Source organism: Hippocampus bargibanti, linkage group LG16 (genome assembly GCF_051943395.1).
Source record: "Hippocampus bargibanti isolate YZ-2025 linkage group LG16, ASM5194339v1, whole genome shotgun sequence".
In the NCBI taxonomy this organism is placed as follows: Eukaryota; Metazoa; Chordata; class Actinopteri; order Syngnathiformes; family Syngnathidae; genus Hippocampus; species Hippocampus bargibanti.
In genome coordinates, this window is record NC_142749.1 from 14,384,521 (window position 1) to 14,405,565 (window position 21,045).

At 41.7% G+C, this 21,045-nt stretch overlaps 3 protein-coding genes and 1 long non-coding RNA gene across 9 annotated transcripts in view; 1 reads left to right on the forward strand and 3 right to left on the reverse strand.

Moving 5' to 3' along the window:
- Positions 1–379: 379 nt before the first annotated feature.
- Positions 380–8,488, reverse strand: fam53c (family with sequence similarity 53 member C). 5 transcript variants are annotated; one of them, XM_089017481.1, is made up of 5 exons: positions 8,203–8,488; positions 6,073–6,326; positions 5,011–5,068; positions 3,161–4,086; positions 380–2,581 (listed from the first exon to the last, which is right to left on the reverse strand). In XM_089017481.1, exons 3-5 carry the CDS (start codon positions 5,015–5,017, stop codon positions 2,300–2,302), a joined length of 1,215 nt encoding a protein of 404 aa, XP_088873607.1. In that variant the 5' UTR covers positions 5,018–5,068; positions 6,073–6,326; positions 8,203–8,488; the 3' UTR covers positions 380–2,299. The 5 variants fall into 5 exon arrangements, with proteins under 5 accessions (XP_088873607.1, XP_088873609.1, XP_088873608.1 ...); XM_089017483.1 differs by lacking the exon at positions 8,203–8,488 and adding an exon at positions 8,042–8,089; XM_089017482.1 differs by lacking the exon at positions 8,203–8,488 and adding an exon at positions 7,863–8,083.
- Positions 8,489–10,394: 1,906 nt separating this feature from the next.
- Positions 10,395–17,565, reverse strand: slbp2 (stem-loop binding protein 2). Of its 2 annotated transcripts, none has more exons than XM_089016516.1 (10): positions 17,437–17,565; positions 16,496–16,668; positions 15,768–15,923; positions 15,609–15,689; positions 15,448–15,525; positions 15,217–15,363; positions 13,350–13,523; positions 13,087–13,249; positions 11,905–12,022; positions 10,395–10,973 (listed from the first exon to the last, which is right to left on the reverse strand). In XM_089016516.1, the coding sequence occupies exons 2-10, from the start codon at positions 16,546–16,548 to the stop codon at positions 10,909–10,911; spliced, it is 1,035 nt and encodes a 344-aa protein (XP_088872642.1). In that variant the 5' UTR covers positions 16,549–16,668; positions 17,437–17,565; the 3' UTR covers positions 10,395–10,908. The 2 variants fall into 2 exon arrangements, with proteins under 2 accessions (XP_088872642.1, XP_088872641.1); XM_089016515.1 differs by having other exon boundaries at positions 11,905–12,085.
- Positions 16,862–19,389, forward strand: zmat2 (zinc finger, matrin-type 2). The gene is made up of 6 exons (XM_089016520.1): positions 16,862–16,917; positions 17,476–17,575; positions 17,687–17,810; positions 17,885–17,958; positions 18,625–18,770; positions 18,854–19,389. Exons 1-6 carry the CDS (start codon positions 16,900–16,902, stop codon positions 18,995–18,997), a joined length of 606 nt encoding a protein of 201 aa, XP_088872646.1. The 5' UTR covers positions 16,862–16,899; the 3' UTR covers positions 18,998–19,389.
- A 136-nt stretch (positions 19,390–19,525) lies between these two features.
- Positions 19,526–21,045, reverse strand: part of LOC148886608 (uncharacterized) — a 40,675-nt gene continuing 39,155 nt past the window's right edge. The window contains exon 5 of the long non-coding RNA XR_016117787.1: positions 19,526–21,038. This is a non-coding gene — a long non-coding RNA (uncharacterized LOC148886608). The remainder of the gene's footprint in view (positions 21,039–21,045) is intronic.

Here is a 21,045-nt window from a genome sequence, read left to right on the forward strand (position 1 = left end):
GCCATGTTGGTTTTTTTTTCATCCAAAATCACATTTTGATTTTACAGGATATTTTTTAAGGCTCATGTTGGGGAATGTGGAGCAAGTAACTGAGAAGTGACAGCGATGATGTAACGTGTGTGTATGTGTGTGTCTAATGGAAAACGCAGTGTGTATAAAATACTGCTACTTTCCGAAATGTGGAAATTTAGAATCAAAAGCCACACACACCTTAACAATAATGTATTCTATTCTTCAATCTCTCCAATATGGTCACACAAATGGATCATTTGAAAAATTAATCTTTGTGATTGTCCTTTGGGCTGTCTAATAATAGTTGATGAAGCTTTTCTTAAGTGCCATTGCTCATTTTTAACACACACACACACACACACACACACACACACACACACACACACACACACACACACACACACACACACACACACACACACACACACACACACACACACACACACACACACACACACACACACACACACACACACACACACGCAGTGACGTGACAGGGAAGTGTGAACACTCGGGAACACAGCATCAGTGGCTACTTGGGAGAAATAGGATGATATAAATTCCGGGCGCACTTGAACACATCGCCGCGTGTAGATGATCGCCCACCGCGTCCTCCCCATCCACATTTATTTGCGGAAAATGTGTTAATCTTCCATAAATTAACTATTTGAAGGCTCAGTTCAGATAAATTAGTTCAAACGTGGCGTTATGATGATGGAGTGTCATTGACTTGAGAGCTCAAATCATATTTTGAGATGATGCGTTCATGGAAATTCGGAATTTTGGCCAATATACAGTGCAACGCAATATGCAATTTCAATGTTTTGTTTTCTCTTAAAGGACAACTGACACCTCCAGACAATTTGTGTCCATAATTTGTAAAATCACTTCAAATGACTTCTACTGAGCGCATTTTACAAAGATTCCACCGCATATAGCTATATTTTACGTTTTAAGACTCACACTGAATATTTATGAAGTCTTGTTTTCGAGTTGATGACGATCCCCTAAGTGACATCATAGAGGGAACGCCCATGACCGAGAAAGTGACACACAATGCATTTTGGGCACTTTGTTTGGCCTGAAAACATCGTGTTGATGGCGAAATTAGAAGGAAAACGTAAATAATACGATGTGAATCGTTGTGTGTTGCACCAAGACTACTATTTGATACTAGTTGACATCAATACCAAGCGGACAAATCAGCCCATTTCCAACGGAGCTTGTGCGCCATATTGTGCATTTTCTGGGTGTTACATTGGAGTCCAGACACCTCAAAATGATCCGGAATGACTTCTTTAATCGATTGCATGTATGCTTTCCTCTTCAGAACTATTTGAATCATATTCATAACTGGATGCGTAACAAGAAAGCATCTTCTCCGAATCTGAACTCTCTGAAGCCATTGTTTTGATTCTGGAGCAAGGCAGTGTGTGACCAATAGTGACGTCACGAACAAGGGGGCGGGACCTTCTGAAACTCAGCATTTCCAGGGTCATTTTTAAGTAGTTTTGGGACATTTTAAGTCATTTTTATTGGTGTTTTTGCATTTGACTAAAAATATCAGCCTGTGTGTTTTGGGTATTTTAGATGCTATAAAACATTTTTCTGATGTTAGTTAGGAAACAAAAACATGGTGTCGGTTGTCCTTTAAGTGCTCAAAAGATCTGGAATGTGGCATGAAAGCAAAAAATAAACACAGTAAAGTCTCGTTATATCGATATTCTTGGGAGTCGGAAAAAATATCGATATAACCGGACTATCGATATATCCGATCCTGCGGCATGTAAATTTTCTCCTTGCGTTCATAGAAATAGTATCGTAATAAGCAGTACTATCGATATAACCAATATTGATATAACAAGACTTTAATGTAAATTGTAATTTGTCTGACCTGAGCCTTTAGGAACAATGATCGTCAGCTCCTCTGTTATGGAGTAAGCAAGATGGCGTCCCAACGATGTTTCAGGTGGACGCGGCGGCGTGTCAGGCGTGTCGGGACTCGGTAGCTGCGGAGGACCAGGGAACGCAATGGTCAAAATCTGGCATCGGAACACCAATGACCGCCCCCCCCCCTCCCCCCTTGTCTCCGTTTGGTCATTCCAGCAAGTAGCCACTTCATCACCGTTGACGTCAATCAGCTTTGATTTACCGCAGCCCGTCCAATGAGAGGCGGTCCTGAAAGCCTCTGCGATTGGTGGCACGGTGGGAGGTGGGCGGGACTATTGTCAATGAAAATAAAAGCAATTTAATCTAAAAAAAGAATAATAAATAAACACGATGGGCGTCAGTTTTCTTCGATTAAATTCAAATCCAGTTCTGTACAATCCCTTTCGAAGACGGCCTGCTGCTGTTGCTGCGCCGCCTCGCGTTCGTCGTCTTCCTCGTCTTCCTCGCGGCACTCCTCGTCGCTTTCGCTTAACGGGCCGATGCTAGACCTGCCCAGACGCTCGGCCGGCGAGCAGGAACCGCGGAAGTCGCCCAGGTACGACTCCATGCCGATGAAAAGGTCGCCGCCGCAGGCCAGCCTGCCGCCGCGCTCCAAATACTGCGGGTCGATGCTGCGGGTCTGCGGGGGAGGGGGGGAGTTGAGACCACATGACAGTTTGACGCAGAGATCCTGCAAATTTTGTTGTCATTTTACACATTCACTGCCAGACAATGCGCTAAAATGTATCCACTCCAGTGCCAGGGTTTTTGTCATTTTCACTCAAATTGTAGGACGCACAGAATATTGAGTTTTAGGATTACATAAACATTCACTGCAGCGTTAGAAACCTCAGACTTTCTTCTTACATCAGAACAAAAAAGAGTTAATTCCTAAATTATATGACCTTAGGAGTTATCTGAGCTTGAAATGGGGGCAGCTGTACAAAATAAAATACAATACTTACATATTGATTGATATTGCGTCTGAAGCTGTAACAAAGCGCTAACATGGATAAAAGGCAAATGCTGCCCCCTTGTGGAAGGGAAAACTTTGCCAGAGGTCTGACCAGCACTTTATCGGCACGACTCGCAATCAAAAACGGGCACTTCAGGTCATATTTTCAATTCCAAATAAATTCTTCGTCTATCATGAAAAAAAAAGTTAAATAATATTATCTAATAAATTCAGGAATGGCAGTGAATGAGTTAACCCTCGTACCTGAGTCATCTTGGTGAAGTCGAGGACGGGGCGGGCGCAGGGTCGTTCGGGGTCGCGGCGCCTTTTCAAGCCGGGCTTGAGCAGGAGAAGGTCGCAGGGTTGCGAGTGGCACCGCGGCAGCTGCGGCGGCAGACTGCGACGCAAGGACGACGGCGTACTGCACGCCGAAGACGGCGAGGCGGGCACGGGGGCCCCTGCCGCCGTCGCCGCTCCCCCGCCGGCCGGAGGCGCCGCCGCCGCTATGCTAGGAACGGGACGCGGCGGGAGGAAAGCGGCGGCCGCCGAGTCTCTGATGAGCACGGGCGAGAGGGAGAAACGCCGCTGGGGGGGCGGCGGCGGGTGAAGAGGCGAAGGTGACGAGGAGCAAGAGGATGGCGAGGGGAAGAAACAACAACAGGCTCCGCCCCCCGCCGCCGCCTCGCTGGGGTCCCAGGGGAAGTTCCAGGGCAACGGCGAATCGGGAGAAAGCGCCAGGCTGAAGAAGGTGGGGCTGGATGACGAGTGCAGAGATGAGTTCAGGGAGGAGCTCGGGGCTCGCAGCGGGCAGGCGGCGCCCGCCCCCGCCGCCGCGCCGGCCCCGCCCACCCCCCCGTGGCGACTAACGGGGGTCCAGACCCGCGAGGCGCTGGGCCGCCACGTGTAGCGGCACCGCGACAGGTCCTCCGGGACCGACAGAGAGCGGCAGTGGCGTTTGGACGGCGGGGGAGGAGGGGGAGGCGGGGCCGGACCCGGGGGGGCCGCCTCCCCCAGCTCGGACGCCGAAGTGCTGGGCGCCAGAGGGCGATTCTGACAGGGGGGGTCGCCCCCCTCCTGCAGGTGGGCATCGGGTGGCACCAGGGGGACGGGGCCGGGGGGGAAACTAGAGCTCAGCAACCCCCCCTGCAGGCTGGACTTGGAGGGAGGGCAGAGCTGCCAGTAGCTGCTCTCTGGAGGGGGACACATATCATCATCATAATTATCATCATCATCATCATCATAATCATCATCATCATAATAATAATAATCATCATCATAATCATCATAATAATAATTTGGCTTTTGGGTTTTTCATGCTTGGGTGCCGATAAAGTGCTGGCCTTAGCCTCTGGCAATGTTTTCCTCTCCCACCAGGGGGCAGTATTTGCCTTTTATTCCACGTTAGCGCTTTGTTACAACTTCAGCTATTGTTAAAGCGCTAAATAAAAAAAATCAATATTGTATTGTATTTTGTACAGCCGCCCCCATTTCAAGCTCAGATAACTCCAGATCCATATAATTTAGGAAATAACTATTTTTCCTGAAGAAAAAAACAAACAAACGCTTAATGTAGTTCTAAAACATTGCTAGCTCTGGCTAGTATGCTTTTATCCACTAGCGGCTAGTGATACTACAATTGGCATTTCCATTTGTTCCTTGTTAGCGCTTTGTTATAGCTTCAACTGTAACAAAGCACTATATAAACCAATCTGTTTACATTGCATTGTATTTTGGACATCTGCCCTCATTTCAAACTCATATAACTCCAGACCCACAGAATGTAGGAATTAACACTTTTGTTATGATGAAATAAGAGTTTAAAGGGTTTCTAATGCTGTATTGAATGTTTATGTAGTCCTAAAACTCAATATTATGTGAGTTCTGGAATTTGAGTGAAAATGACAAAAACCCTGGCACTGGAGTGGACACATTTTTGCACATCAGGCAGTGAATGTGTTAAAAATAAAACACGCATGAAAAAAATTGACTATCACTTTTTTAATCGTATAGTATTAATTTTTACTGTATTTTTTTTGGTATGAAGTCATTTTTTTGTTTTCAGTATTTCACTTGATATCAATTACATCTTAAATGAAGGAATTAAGGACACTCACCAGGCATCAAGCCATCTGGGGGCCAGCACTCCGCGAGGGTTTTCGGGTCCAGCAGGGACTATAAAAAAAATACAAAATAATATGAAATAATATAGCTAATAATACAGTTTTGCATTGGAGAACACTTTAGCCTTATAGTCCGATGCGCTTTACTATACATATGGAAAAAGTTTGCAAATACAGTGAGACCTCAACTTACAAACACCTCAACTTACAAACTTTTCGTCTTACAAACGTCAAATTTCTGAAAATTAAACCTTATAATAAGCACTATTTTCATAATACACACCCACCACGGCTGGCGGAGTGATCTTCGGCGGAAGCGCACGACCGAACAGCACCAGAGGTTAAGTTAGCAACAGTCCTTATGGAAGGTGACTCTCCTTCCATAAGCCATCAACGACCATCAAAAAGGTAAATAAAACTTTATTTTACAGCACAGTTTATTTCTTTAATTACAGTCCTCATGTAATGCGCCTCTCTTTCCAAACAGCAATTCCCTTTGACCTCCAACGCCATTCCATCAAGCCATAAATGACCATCACAAATGTAAATAAAGTGACTTTATGATACAATACAGTGTGTTTCCCCATTGCGGGACCAATAAAGGTATTGTGATTCTGATTCTGATTTCTTTCATTACAATACAATAGCACATTTATTATACATAGAATAAGGTATGTTGTGTGTAGTTTTTTAGTTGAAAAGTATATTTTATGGAAACCCGGGAACGGATTATTCCCATTTTAATGGTTTCCTATAGGAATTTTTTTTTTAGATACACACTTTTCGCCTTACACACTCTGTCTGGGAACCAATTAAGTTCGTAAGTTGAGGTCTCACTGTACACTATTCATTAAAGATGCGCCTTGTACTCCGGTGCGCCTTATACACCGGAAAATACGGTACTCTTTATGGAATTTAATGTTGACGGCTAAAAGACCAATGAAGCCAACAAAGAGGCTAAAGTTTTCACCGTTTCAGACTTGCGGATTTCTTTTGAAAAACCAGACACAATGATTCCGTTTAGCCTTTCAGTGAAACCAACCCATCGCCACTCACCAGGTCCGAGTCCCCCGGCTGAGCAGGGTCGCCTTCCAGACTTCTTCACGTTCTCCACCAACAAGGCGACCACATCATGGTGGCGGAGGACCGGGAGGAGGAGGAGGAATGGGAGAAAGGGGAGCGAGGCGGGAGTAACGCCAATGTGAGGGGAGGGGTTAATAGCTACAGACTCCTCCTCCTCGCACCTATGGGCCAGGTAGCCCCGCCCACTTTCAAAAAGACAGCATGGTCCAGTCTTGTCCACTGGCGGCCTGCAAGGATGAAAGTTAGTTACCAGTCTTTCAATGTGTTTCAGATTCAATTTTTTAATGGTGACTTTCTAGCTGGCTGGCTAGCTATTAGCTAGCTGGCTATCTATTAGCTGGCTATCTAGCTATTAGCTCGCTAGCTAGTTATCTGGCTATCTATTAGCTATCTATTGGCATGCTAGCTGGCTATCTATTAGCTAACTGGTAACTAGCTAGCTAGGTTTCTATCTATTTGAGTTACTTCTGGGTAGAGTGAACGCTGGGCATGTGGCTGTCGCTGCTCATCCACAGAAAAACTGATCCTGTGACTGTAAAGTGACCTTGAGAGTTTTGAAAGGTGCTTACAAATGAAATGTATTATTAGTACTTTAGTTTATGTCTAAAATAGTGACATCCAACATTAATTCCTTGCATAATTTGCATTACTCACCTAAGCATCATTTGCAAAGAGTTAAAATTAACTTTGTATTTGACAGGTCCATAAAATGACTGTACCAACAAATATTATTCACGCAATTGAATACAGTATATACAATATATATTGATCGATATAGCGCTTTAACAACAGCTGAACCTGGAACAAGATATTTATCAAGAAAATGCTATTGTGAAATAAGTTGTGTATAACTGCAAATATTTAGAGTACAAAAAGGTAAAAAAATAATCTGCCAATATCAACCATTTGTCTGATTTTTAATCCAAATCGGTCGATTTAATCTGCCCGGCCTCATTTTTCCTCCCCCCACAACAGTGTAACAAATATACACACTAAAACAACGATGCCACACTATTATAACTGTACAATATTCGCATTTTTTAACAACAATATGACATTTGTGCTGGTGAGTAGAACGATGAGGTTGCACCAGTACAAATAATATCTCCTTAAATGACCTTTTTTGTTTTCTGTGTGCACATTCCTCAGAACAGCTAGAGTACACAATACTATTTCGAAAAAATATTTGATAGCTGCAAGACAAGTATAGTGTCATAAAATTATACGATTCGAGACATCGACATCATTGTTTAGAATGAGACAAGAAAAAAGCACCAGGAGCATGTCCAAAACAGATTTGAATATCCCACACCCTATTTTCACACATAAGGAGATAAAATCAATGTAGGATATTGACAACAACCCACGTGTTGCCCAAAATATTTCTATGTTTGTTTCCTGAGATTTAATTGAGAACAGAGAAAGAAATGAGGCCGCCGCAGCTAGCTCGATGCTAACGCTTGCCATTGTTTTCAACGGAGGATGCTACCTCTTGCCAATTGTCGTCCAGAGGAAAACACACATTTATGTACACACACACACGCGCAAACAAACGCACACCTGAGCAGCCCGCTAGCTATAAATAACATGTCATCTCGTTCGAACTTTCAAGGTCGACGCTGGATTACATTCACCCGCTAAACTGCTAGAAAACATCCCGACTAGCTGCTATTTGCTGCCTGCCACACACGCCCAAGCCGCCCGCTGCACTGCGGGACTAGCAAGGCAGCCCAACCGGCCGCTAAGCAAAGCGAGCCCCGCACCAAACTAGCAGCCGTTAGCCGCGACTGTAAATATCCGACGGGGACATTCCCATCCACCGTCGGGGAGCGCTTCCTTTTTCCGTGTAAATAAAAAACAAATAGTCATCATTAACAACCCCCCCTGGTGTCATTTCACGCTATTTAAGTTTAAAATTGGAACTGGAAAGAGGAGGACAAACATGACGGGATGCTGCGGGATGGATATGTCCGGGCTTGTTAGCTCCCCCTCCCCTCCATCACCACCACCACCACCACCCTCCTCTCACCCCAGACGGAACCGCAAAACAAGCGGGCACGTTGTACACTCATGGCCGGTTCGACGGATGGATGGCAGACTTACCTCGTCGGAAAGTCCCCTCTCCGGGTGCATCGGTCACCCCCCCGGTTACTCGTCGTATTGACCCAACGTGATTAAGAAGGCGAACGCACTGCTACAACCCGCCGCTGCCACCGCCGACACCGAGCTCAGCATCCAAAAAGCAGCCACGGCAAATGAATTCTCTTCTATGCACGAGTGGCACAGTGAAAAGCGTCGTCCGGTGTACGATCGATTCCTGTTGTCGTCCGATTATTTAAAACATAATGATACAGATTTCTACGTGCACACGAGCGGCGAGGCATTCATAAATAACATTTACGGAGGCAATGAGGGGCGGAGGGGCGGGATTACACATCACCCCCCGCCCCTTCTTCACGAGCATCACATGCCATTTATTGACATTTATTTTTAGACTGTTATAATATAATAATGCTAAACATTTAAACATCACAATTACATTACAATTACGCAGTGATAACTCATTTTCCGATCTTAATTGGTTTCAGTGCGTTTCAGGCTAAAAGTGTGTCTTCCAAATATTTATTTCCTATAGGAAACCATTAAAAATTAGAATGATCCGTTTCCAGGTCCCTATAAACATATTTTTCTCCTAAATAAACCTCAAAACTCCACAAAAAATACCTTCTTTCCTGATACTTGCACTATGTACAGTTTTTTTTTATGAAACGGTTTTGCACATTTACATTATACAGTTGATATTTTTATTTTGCTATGCTTAGAATATCTTGTTTTCTATCCTTTCCCACCCCACTCCATCCCATTTCAAATTGCTGCTGCAAATTTCCCCATTGTGGGACGAATAAAGGTTTTCTGATTCTATGTATAATAAATGTGTGATTGTATTGTAATTAAAGAAATAAACTGTACTGCATACTTGTCAATTTATATGTATTGTATACATTTTTTTATCATTTCAAATAATGTACAGCGTAATACAACTTTTATATGGGGAAAACAATACAATGGTGAACCGATTTTACAAAGACCATTTTGGCTCAAATCCAGTTGGCCTCAACTGCTGGTAGCAAACAATAATGCTGCTACTAATAATCAGTACTATTGTCACGGCAAAGCAGCAAAAGTAATCATCAATTGTACTGTAAATATTTTTAATTGCTGCCTGCAGTCAGATTGATAAAAGCATAACGTGCACATGTGTGGTACAATGTCTGTATTTTTGGTTGTGTTACCATTTTTTTAATCATTTCAAATGTACGGCATACAACGTTTATATGGGAATTGTAATCATTAATAAGGGCAACTACTAGCCAAGGTTGACAGGTATGGTACTGTATAATAGTCATTTTATTTACCTTTGTGATGGTCGTTGATGTAGTTGCCTCTTGATGATATCCGAGTGAAGTTGCCGTGCTTTCTCGGCGATAATACCCTCACTCACAATGTCCCCTGCTAGCTGCTTTTCGTTAACCCAAATCAACAAAAGTTTTTCAACCTCTTATATTGCCTAACACAGAAACACCCTTAGCCACACGTAGCAATGGTCGATTTAGCATACTGGTATTGGTTTTGTGTCCTCTTCAGCTGAACACTAGCCTGTGGTGGGGTCTTTTTTGGTCCCAAAGAAGCAAAAGTACTCTACTCAATAACAAACCACGTCTGCACTCAAAGAAAGTGGGTTTGGAAAACTAGTCTGGCAGTTACGGTGGCACTGTTCGGCCGTGTGATTTGGTGTTCTTCCGCCGAAAACTAGTCCGCCAGCCATTGTGATGCTCCGTGTGTTTCCCGAAAACTAGTTCGTATGCCAAGATTATATTCTAGCAAAGGCGAAAAGCTTGTTTGCTCAAGCGTTCATAAGCCAAAGTATCACTATATGTAATTTCAATGTTTAAGTGTTGATCACTATTTAATATATAGCAGTAAAATAAATGTCAATGTTACAGTATAATAAATATTCACATAGATGCCATTGACATCGTTATGTAAAAAGTGCATTTGAAATATATACTTAGCTAGTTTGGATTTGAAACAAAAACAAAAGACGTTCTGATGGCTTGTATCCATCATGTTTTAAATGCAAATTGTATTTGCATTTAATTCAGTGATTCTTGCACGTAGCACACAGAATCGCTATTTTCCTCTTTTGAAATCTAGCTTGAATGACTTCCAGCTAGCGTGAGCGGAACATGTTTAGATAGAAGGAAAAAAAAAAGCATTTAATGTCACACTTTATTTACATCTTTATTAGTTTCAGCTTCACTTTCGGTATTCAAAGCAGCATACATGACATAACAAATAAAAAGGAAAAAGAAAGACGGTGAAAGGAGCCTTATCACAACAGAGGTGAATGTGGACAAAAAAAAACAGCCTCTACAGAGGCCAGAAAGTGGAGCAAAAAGAAAACAGTGATTTTTTTAAATACAAAGTTTAGCAGCTTTTTTGTGTACACTGAGAACAGGTGACAAAGTGCAATTTAACACAAAAGTGCAAATGACAAAACTGCTCAGGTCCAAGTGCCAAGTCAACCTCTGTCAAATATCACAATACATGACTCATCTATTCTCTCCCGGGCTGGAAAAGAGAAAAGAAACCCCCCACCCCACACCTTTCTCTTATTTCAAATCCTCAGTGTTCTTAAAAAGTCAAATATCGGAAACAACACGGACAAGATTCAAGTCCACGTGATGCAATTTCAGCATCTTGAACTAGCGCAATGACCTAACCAGGCTCGTTGCAGCAAGAGGGCCATCAGTAGTGATTCCATAAGAACTGGTCTGAAACCGTCGGCACCCGTTGATCGTCAGCGTTGAAATCTACGAGAAAACAAAATACAGTGATACCTCGGTTTACAAACTTTTCGGTTTACGAACGTTACATTTATGAAAATTTTAACCTTGGCATACAAACTATTTTTTGGGATACACACGGAGCGCCACAATGAGTGATGTGTCGTTCGCGAACGAGCCCGTTCTCCTAACAAGAAAATGGCAGCCGACTGTTTTTGTCCTCTATTCCCTGCTAGCCAGTCTTCGGTTAAAGTCACGTGATTGGTCAAGAACGCAGCAGTGAGGGGGACATTAAAGAGAAGGCAGATAGTGATAAAATGGATAGAAAACAGTGACATTTTGACTAGTTTCAACTTTGATAGTTCAAAAGCAGAGTGTAGACTGCAAGGTTAAAATTCCCATCAATCAGGCTCCACAAAAAACCCGCACAAGCCATTTGTACACTTGATGCAAAAAAACTATCAACCCAACTAAACAGAACACAATTGGTGAAGAACTAGATAAAATTATCGCAGGGAAAGCACCGCCCAGGGATCATTCCTCAAGATGGTGAAAAAAGAAGGCTACGTTCCTCATCAAGTGTTTAATGCTGATGAAACCGGCCACTCCATTCCGTCAAGCCATCAACAACTATCACGAAGGTAAATAAAACAACTTTATTCTACAGTACAGTTTATAGCTTTAATTATAATACCATAGCACATTTATTATACATGAAATAAGGTATCTTTTGTGTAGTTTCAAGGCTTAGAAAATTAGAAAATTATGTTTTATGGGGACCTGGGAACGGATTATTCTCATTTTAATGGCTTTCTATAGGAAATTAAGTTTTGGGATACACACCTTTCGCCTTACACACTGTCTGGGAACCAATTAAGTTCGTAAGCCAAGGTATCAGTGTATACTCATTTCTCTTATTGCTCAAGTCTCACAATCGTGACAAAATCAGCGTTCTCACCTCCTGCGTGCTCATCCTCGAGCTGAAGCCAGTCGGCCATGTTTTTGGTCAGCTGGATCCTGAAAGAGCAGCTGAGGCCAGGGGGAGAGCGAGGACGTAGATGGCTCCTGTCGGGCTCCTGGAGCAAGCGTTGGGGAAATTTGGAGAAGTAGGTTGGATCGATGTGGGTATATACATCATTCTGAAAAATTAGGAGGATTATTCGTATGGGGAACATTTCTGGATTAATCGAAAATTCACCACAAAGAAAAAAAAATGTATACTATTTTCGGAATCATGAACGCATGTTTCCAACATTAAAAATTATCTGAATACATTTGTAATATTATAATATGCTAATTAACTCATTCACTGCCAGATGTGCAAAAATGTGTCCACTCCAGTGCCAGGGTTTTTGTCATTTTCACTGAAATTGCAGGACCTACAGAATGTTGAGTTTTAGGACTAAATAAACATTCAATACAGCGTTAGAATAATCTAACAATAACACATTTCATTTATAAGCGCCTTTCAAAACTCTCAAGTTTTTCTGTGGGTGAGCAGCGGCAGCCACACGCACCAGCGTTCACTCAACCCGGAATAACTCAAATTGATAGAAAGCTAGCCAACTAGACAGCAAATAGATAGGTAGCTAGCTTAATAGCTAGATAGCTAGTCACAGAATAAGTTTTTTTTCTGTTGGTGAGCAGCGGCAGCCACACGCGCCAGCGTTCACTCAACCCGGAAGTAACTCAAATAGATAGAAAGCGAGCTAGCTTGCATAGACGAACAGTCAGACAAGAATTAATAGACAGACTGAAACCTGAGACATCTTACAACAGAAAAAAAGTTAATCCCCAAGTTATATGGGTCTGGAGTTATCTGAGCTTGAAATGGGGGCAGCTGTACAAAATAAAATACATATTGATTGATATTGCATTTTTAACAGCTTAAGCTGTAACAAAGCGCTAACATGGATAAAAGGCAAATGCCGCTCCCTCGCGGAAGGGAAAAACATTGACAGAGGTCCGACCAGCGCTGTATCGGCAAAACCCGCAAGAAAAAAAACATTCGGAAATGGCGCTCCACGTCATAAATTAAGCCGAACTTTCAAAAGGTCAATTTGAGTGGATTTTAATTCATTTTAAGTTCATCCTGCCCCCACCCCACTCACATCGTAATAATCGGATCACATGATCTTACCGGAGACAGTGGAACATTCCAGGATCCAGTCAGCTCCGGCGACATGTAGGCTGACAGGGGAGACACAGAGGAGGCCTTCGAGGCCGCCAGGGTCTCCTTCTCTCTCTGCTTCTCTCCTCCATCGTCACACAAATCAGAAGTCATCTTCGCCAGCTGGTTCTGCCTGCCAGAATTCCATTTCTTAGCCAAAAGTTAAAAAAAAAAAAAAAAGACACTTGATCCAAGTTAGCGTGGCGCTCAAATCTCACGTGAGCTCGACCTACAGTTGGTCCACGGGGTCAAGAGGTAGGTCGCAAGTGTCCGACGGGGGGTCGCTCAGCGGGTCCCATTGGTGGAGCGCTCGTCGCCAAAGACGAACTTGCATGTCCCAGGAGCGTCTGCTGTACTTCCTGTACTTGTTCGGGGTGGACGGGTGGAGCTTCGGGTCTCTCATATGTCTATAATAGATAGCCATATAGCTAATAAATAGCCAGCTACATTGCTAGCTATCCAGATAGAAATGAAATGTGTTGTTATTATTATTACCTAAGCGCCTTTCAAAACTCTTAAGATAGCAAATAGATAGCCAGCTAGGTAGCTAGCTAATAGACGGCAAATATATTGCCAGCTAGGTAGCTAGCAAATAGATAGCTAGCTAGGTAGCTAGACAGAGAGCTAATAGAAAGCAAATAAATAGCAACATGATAGCCACCTAGCTAGCTAGCAAATAGATAACAAGTGGATAGCCAGCTAGGTAGCTAGCTAGATAGCTGTAGTTTTATTTACAATTGTGATGGTTGTTAATGGCTTGATGGAATGGATAGCTTTTTGCACGAAGTGTCTCAAGGAGCTCTGGGTTGTACATCTTGGAAGTTGTGATATTGCGAAAGCACACTAGAAACTTCATTCATAGCTGGTTCCCTTGCTTGTCTTTTCTGTTCAAATTGTAGAGCCTGATTGATGGGATATTTTAACCTTGCAGTCTACTCTATACTCTGACTTTGAACTATCGCTAAAGTTGAAACGAGTCCAAATTTCACTGTTTTCTATCCATTTTCTCATCACGCGGTTTCCCAGGAAAATCATTGCTAATTTTTGGGAAGTTGCGTTAAAAATAATATCAAAATACTAAGTCATTTTTAAAGATATGTTTTCAGAAATAATGTATATTTATTAAGTAACTCGTTTATATTACAATTACGTCATGTTAATAATAATCCATATTCCATTTAATGTATAAGCGCCTTTCAAAAGTCTCAAGGTCACTTTCCAGTCACAGGATAAGTTTTTCTGTGGGTGAGCAGCGGCAGCCACACGCGCCAGTGTTCACTCGACCGGAAGTAACTCAAATAGATAGAAAGCTAGCTAATGGATAGCTAGCTAGGCCTTCACTCAACCCGGAAATGACTCAGATAGAAAATGTCTATCAAATTTGACACTCCAGGTTTAAAATAAGATTTCTCCCAAATTGTCATTTTCACATGTAATCTACTAAATGCTTTCTAAACTACAAACACGCACGATTTTGATGACTTAATTCATCTAATCAATCACTGAAATGTTACCTTCAACACACATTGTGAGTTTTTCCACAATAATACCAAGATCTTTCTAAACCGCTTTATCCTCACTAGGGTCGCATGGGTTGCTGGAGCCTATCCCAGCCATCTCTGGGCAGTAGGCGGGGGGGCACCCTGAACCGGTTGCCAATCAATCCCAGGGCTGTCGAGATAGATTTAAGAAATTGCTGACTCCTGGGGACGTGCTGGACAAAGTGGCTTTTGACTGATGTCTGTCAAGTGGCGCCTGTTGTATCAAATGTGATACAAAAAATATTTCATAAACATGATAGAGCCATATTTTTTATGGATTTTGATAGAGTTAATTAACATCTCAGATCCCCAAATTGAGAAATTTCTGGCTATTTTTTGATGGGTCTGGTCTTACAGCGTTAAGAAGGCGCGACTGCACATTCTAGTAATTTATGTCCCTTATCATGTGGCATATAGACTCAATTCCAAACCATTTTTCTTTGATTTTTGCAAGTTACAGTACTCTGTTACCTAAATTGGCTCCAGTTAAAGAAAAATATTATTAATAATAATACATTTCCTATATTAGACGTCAACCTTTTTTTAACGCAGGCCTTACGTGGGGACTTGCTGCAAGTAGTTTTGATAGCCACTGGTGTTCTTGCCGTACAGAATTTGCTTCTGTCGGCGCTTGAGAACCGCAGCGTTAGTCTCCGTGTTGTTTTGGTCCGGGATGCGAGGATAGCAGCGACCGAGCGAAGCCCCGCTGAGATGCAGAGAAATAAAAATAAAAGAAAAAAAAGTTTAAATTCAACACTTTGATAGGCGGAATCCGTGATGTCAACCACACCGCTTGTCCAGATCTTCCGTTCCCACAGAGACGCTGTTGGTGGCCACTTTGAGTATGCAACGCTCCAAGATGGATGCCCTGTACCCGCGCCCAAAAAAGTGCAAGGTACACATTGGTAAATTCTCCAGCTCCAATCATGTAAGATTATAATTCAATAAAACCTGTGTGGCTTGCTGCTGGAAGATCTCTCGCCTCCTCGCGGGCTAACAGTCGCTGGCGATGGCGGTATCGGAGAGACGTTGCTGCAATCAGGAAAATTGCTTTCGACATTTACATAAGTGAAGTTAGTAATTCGAGAGGATATAAATTTACATATTCACCTGACAAGGCTGTCAAAAACTGAACTGCAGCCAGGGAGAAGCCAAGGCTCGGGGGCAGAAGAGCAACCAGCAGCCATGAGTGGTTCGTGGAGGCCGTTCCACACGGCGGTCGACCAGCCTTTTGCACAAATGCATGACTGCGGGCTAAAACAGAAACTGGGAGCAGAATTCAACATGGATTATCCGCTCCTAAAATTAAAGAAAAAAGTACAATTTCCCCCCCCAAAACAGAAAAAACATTCACAGTTGACTTTGATCATACTTCCGTTTGCCAAGACGAACCAGAATCACAGTTGCGTCATTTACCTCAAACGGGATGAATTATTACTTCTTCGGGTGCATTATAAAATTTTGAATTACAGTGAGCGTCAAACAAGAAGCTCACGTTAAAGCAACAAAGCTTCGTATAAAGTCTCCACACAAGACTTCCGGGAGCCTTTCACATTAAAAACCTTGATCACTAAAACAGAAATACAAGTAGTCATCTTGTTAAAATGCTTTTCTAAGTTACGCGTCGTCGCCACAGTCGTATAGTAATAAGTACACAGTATTATTTATAACATTAAGAGTTTTTTTTCTCTCTCTAATGGACAGTTTGCGTTTCAAGTTGAGACAACAGTCATGCGCGATTTTCGGGTGGCGACATGAGCGCTAACTTTGCGAACGGTTCCGGGTTCTCGTATCTGTGTAGATACATAAAAGATATATAAATAAGACAGTGTACCAACCTGGATGACAGCAGTGGGCTCTGGGCCGCAGTTTCCACTCCACTGCGTGACATATTGGCAGTTTGGAACTTGGCACCGTCACATCGACACGAACAGGCGCCATGCTCAGTTTTCCAAGCGTCTTTAATGAGATGCACCTGTAAAGGGCGTGGCCCGCCGCAGTTCTCAAAAATCTAAAAATAGAAAACGTATATAAAACTAAAGTGAGATGGCACGCAAAACAGTGATATTAAGACACAGCAAAAACTATTCTATGTTCTTCTTGTTTGTTATCAAGTGTGGTTGCAAATTAATGTAACTTGTTTTTCTTGAAACAAAATTCACCTATTCTCCACTCCACCAGGTGGCGGTAGCGTCTACCAATGTAAACACGCGACTTCTTCGCAAAGGAAATAGTCGCAAACATGGCGTCTGGCAGCGGGGTTTGTATTTTTATACTGCCTTATTTGTATTGTTTGCAGTCTGACTTGTGATTTTTTTTATAAATATACAGCGATATGCTTTTTTTTAAATGGACGATGAGTTTTTCTCTCGATTTGATCCTCGATACGCGTTCTGTCGGCAACTCGACAGTGTTAGCCCTTCGGACATACCAGAAACATTTGTACTCAAGATCGAATTAAATAAAATGTTTTCTTTCCGCTTATATATTGGGTTAGTTGTTATGCCAAGAAATATAGGAGAATCGGTAACACAAGTTCTGTATACAGTACTTGATTGGACGATTGTTTTGTTTTCGATAAAACTGAAGATCAATAAATTATTATTGTTTGTGATCAATGAGTCTCAACAGCACGAACAGTAACATTGGTTCATCGGTTTCACTGTTTTCAAAGTTGTACCAGGTATTATTTTACCATCTACTACAGTATAATAATTAATTGTGCAATAGGCATAACCTTTAAACATGTCACTTTATTTTTGCACTGTTCTGTCTGTACCTGATATGTATGTAACTGATGCTCCTGGTTCTCTTCCAGTCGAGTAAGAATGACTTCCGTCGGAAGTGGGACAAAGACGAATATGAGAATCTTGCTCAGAAGCGTATCGCCGAGGAGCGAGAAAAAGAAAGCAAGGATGGTGAGTTGTCATTAGAAAAAAGGAACATAATTGAAAATAATCCTAACATGTTAGGCGTCAGACAGTGGTGTTAAATCAACAAACCTGTATAAACTCATCACCCCCCCTTAGGGAAAATCGTGCCGCCAATCAAGCGGGAGAATCTCCGTCATCGAGACTACAAAGTGGACTTGGAGTCTAAACTGGGGAAGACCATCGTTATCACCAAGACGACCCCTCAGGCTGAGATGGGCGGGTATGGAAAATTGAATGAATTTTTGTATTGTATTAAAAAAGATATATCACACATCTGTTCTGTCTTCTTTTTAGCTACTACTGCAACGTTTGTGACTGCGTGGTGAAAGATTCCATCAATTTCCTGGATCACATCAATGGCAAAAAACGTGAGTAAAGTACCTTTTTCCACTAAAGTCAGGATAGGTGGTAAAACCACCCACTCTGAACTTAAAGTAATTATATAAAAAAAGAGTAGTTTAAGAAGATACCTGAAAATAAAATACTCAAGTACAGTAACAAAATGTCAGTTCCCACTTCTGTGAGTGATCTTATTGTGAAAATCTATTCAAGCCTGTTTTTGTGAAGCGTTTGGGTACATTGGGTGTATGATTTAATAATAATAATAACAATACATATCATTTATAGGCGCCTTTCAAAACTCTCAAGGTCACTTTACAGTCACAGGATATTTTTTTTTTCTGTGGGTGAGCAGCGGCAGCCATTCGCGCCGGCGTTCACTCAACACGGAAGTAACTCAAATAGATAGAAAGCTAGCCAGCTAGCTAATAGATAGCCAATAGCCAGCGTGCTAGATAGCTATATAGCTAGCCAAATAGTTAGATAGCTAATAGATAGCCAGCCAGCTAGACAATATAGATAGCTAAAGATCTTTTTAGCTAGCTTTTGTAGCGCTAGCTAGCTAGATATCTATATCTATGTATTTATCGATGTATTACAGTAGTGAAATTGGCTTTTTTTTTGCTGTGTCAAATTTAGAAAACATTTTTGGTAGGTACTTTAATATGTGAACATGAAATGTTTTGTCTGTGCAGATCAGAGGAACCTCGGCATGTCTATGAGAGTTGAGCGTTCATCCCTGGACCAAGTGAAGAAGCGCTTCGAGGTGAACAAGAAGAAGTTGGAAGAGAAGCAAAAAGAGTACGACTTTGAGGAACGCATGAAGGAGCTGCGAGAAGAGGTTATTAGAGCCACAAGTAAAAAAAAAAACGGAGGAAAATATGTATTGCGGCTCAAAACGTATCTGTGTGCGTTTATGTTCAGGAGGAGAAAGCAAAGGCCTACAAGAAGGAGAAACTGAAAGAGAGGAAGCGTCGGGCCGAGGATGACGGGGACTTTGAGGATGATGAAGAAATGGCAGCCGTGATGGGTTTCTCAGGATTTGGGTCTTCTAAAAAAAGTCACTGACATTTTCAAGATCATCAACTGCCGTCGAGTAAGCAAGTCCGGTGATGCCATTATGGGAGAAGAGCCTAAACGGAGGCACATGTGAAATGCAGGATAATTAGAGTCCTGTAGTGCGGAGTTAGTATTCATCAAGATGTTCAGACTCAGATCCATTATTATTATTATTTTATTTTATTGCTCTTTTGAAAACTCAAACAGGCTGTTCATTTGCAGGTAAAGCATCCCAGTTCAACAGAAATAAGACAAACATTCCATCCGTTATTGGGATGTTTTAACATTTTTTTTATACATTTCTCATCCAAACATGGATGTCGATGGCTGTAAAATTAATTTTGCGTCAAGAATTGTATATTGTCATGTTTTTGATTTGAATAAACGAGATTTTTTTTAAATGAGTTGTTGACTAAACATTCAGAAATATGAATGCAACAGTTTTATTTTTGGCATTATTTTTATTGTATTGTGGTATCTAAAAAAGTGGCCCATCAATGATATATGGTAAAATACTCACAATCCTATTTTGGTATTTTTCACATTAGAATAAATAATAATAAATAAGAATAATACAAAAGCATGTGGCTGCCCCTGCTCACCCACAGAAAAAAACTGATCTTGTGACTGTAAAGTGACCTTGAGTGTTTTGAAAGGCGCTTGTAAATGGAATGTATTATTATTATATAGCGCTTTAACAACAACTGAAGCTGGAATAAAGTGCTAACATGGCAAAAAAAGGAAAATGCTGCTTATTATTATTATTATTAAAAGTTTTACTTTTGATGTGCTCATGGTGCATTCAAGAACAGCCAAGAAAAGAGGATATTACTGTATCTCGATTGCTGAATTCACCGGAACAACAAACAGTCCACCAGAGGTCGCCAAAGCAAGTCACTCCCCAACTTAGAATGACACATTCCGAGCGGTTGTTCGTAAGGTGAATTCGTTTGTAAGTTGCTTCAGTGTTATATTTTGTATGGAATGTATGTTTAAGGCTTATATTAGTATGTTTAAGATTTATATAAGTATGTTTAAGGCTTGTATAAGTAACCTGTATTAGTTTGTACTGAAAAATAAATATATATGCTCTATAAATATATGTACATGTACAACTGGAGAGAATACTACATATGTGACTACAAAAATGATTGTATGAACCGTTGTTAATAACTCAAATGTTCGTAAGTAGGGGAGCGTCTGTATTGCTTTAGCCTGAGTAGCAACGAGATGAGATTTTAATAGAGATTAGACAGAATAAGAAATTATTAGATTTAAAAGTTTCATGCTGTTATATGCTTAGTCAACACGTGTGACTGAATACACAATTGAAGCACAGACAACCTGGGGTCAATCTGAGGTCAAAGGACACAGCAAGTTAAACTGTCAGCTTCATCTCAGAGATCTGGCTTTGGACAGAATTTAGAACTTGGGATACTCCTTTATCACAAAAAGCTATTTACGACTTGAACATCCTGCACAGGAAGAGCTCATTAGCCAGGTTCCAAATGTATCAGCTCATGGAAAAGACAACATTTTATTGCTTACAGCTGTTGGTGCTCAGAATGTTCCGGCGGCGTGGTATTCTAATCAAGAAAACTATGTTTTACTAATGTATCACTTAAATTTGCATATACTCTCAATAAATAGCTTGGCAGAGGGCTGCAAAATTCAGACGTCTGTCATGAATGGCTGCGTCTCCTGCCGGCAGTAAAAGACAATCATTCTGGGTTCGAGTCTTCGTCCACAGTGTCCGAAAGAACATATCTGACAGATTTTCAATGGAATAACAAAATTATCCCCCCTCCCTCCAAAAAAATGAAACTCTAATGACAAATGTGAAGAGATTTACTCTAGATAAAATGTCACAAAGAACTAAAAGTTCTTGTAAAGTTCAGTGGAATTGAGGTCAAAATATACCTTATCTGCTGACTCAGTTGTCAAAGTCACTCACCCGTTCTTCCGCTTTGTGGTGAAGACACTCGGGGTGGGGGAGGAAGTAGTTAGTACCGTCTTTCAGCGCCGCCCCCCTTCTGCACTGTCACTTCCTCTGAGAA

Coding starts and splice junctions, on each gene's coding strand:
- fam53c (XM_089017481.1), bottom strand. Junction 2,582..3,160: donor ACTTCACCAAGATGACTCAG/GTACGAGGGTTA, acceptor CCTCCCCCGCAG/ACCCGCAGCATCGACCCGCA.
- slbp2 (XM_089016515.1), bottom strand. CDS start 16,548: ATGTCACGCAGTGGAGTGGAAACTGCGGCCCAGAGCCCACTGCTGTCA. Junction 15,924..16,495: donor AGCCCACTGCTGTCATCCAG/GTTGGTACACTG, acceptor TTCTGCTCCCAG/TTTCTGTTTTAGCCCGCAGT. Junction 15,690..15,767: donor GTTTTTGACAGCCTTGTCAG/GTGAATATGTAA, acceptor TCCTGATTGCAG/CAACGTCTCTCCGATACCGC.
- zmat2 (XM_089016520.1), top strand. Junction 17,811..17,884: donor CCTCAGGCTGAGATGGGCGG/GTATGGAAAATT, acceptor TCTTCTTTTTAG/CTACTACTGCAACGTTTGTG. Junction 18,771..18,853: donor TGAAGGAGCTGCGAGAAGAG/GTTATTAGAGCC, acceptor GTTTATGTTCAG/GAGGAGAAAGCAAAGGCCTA.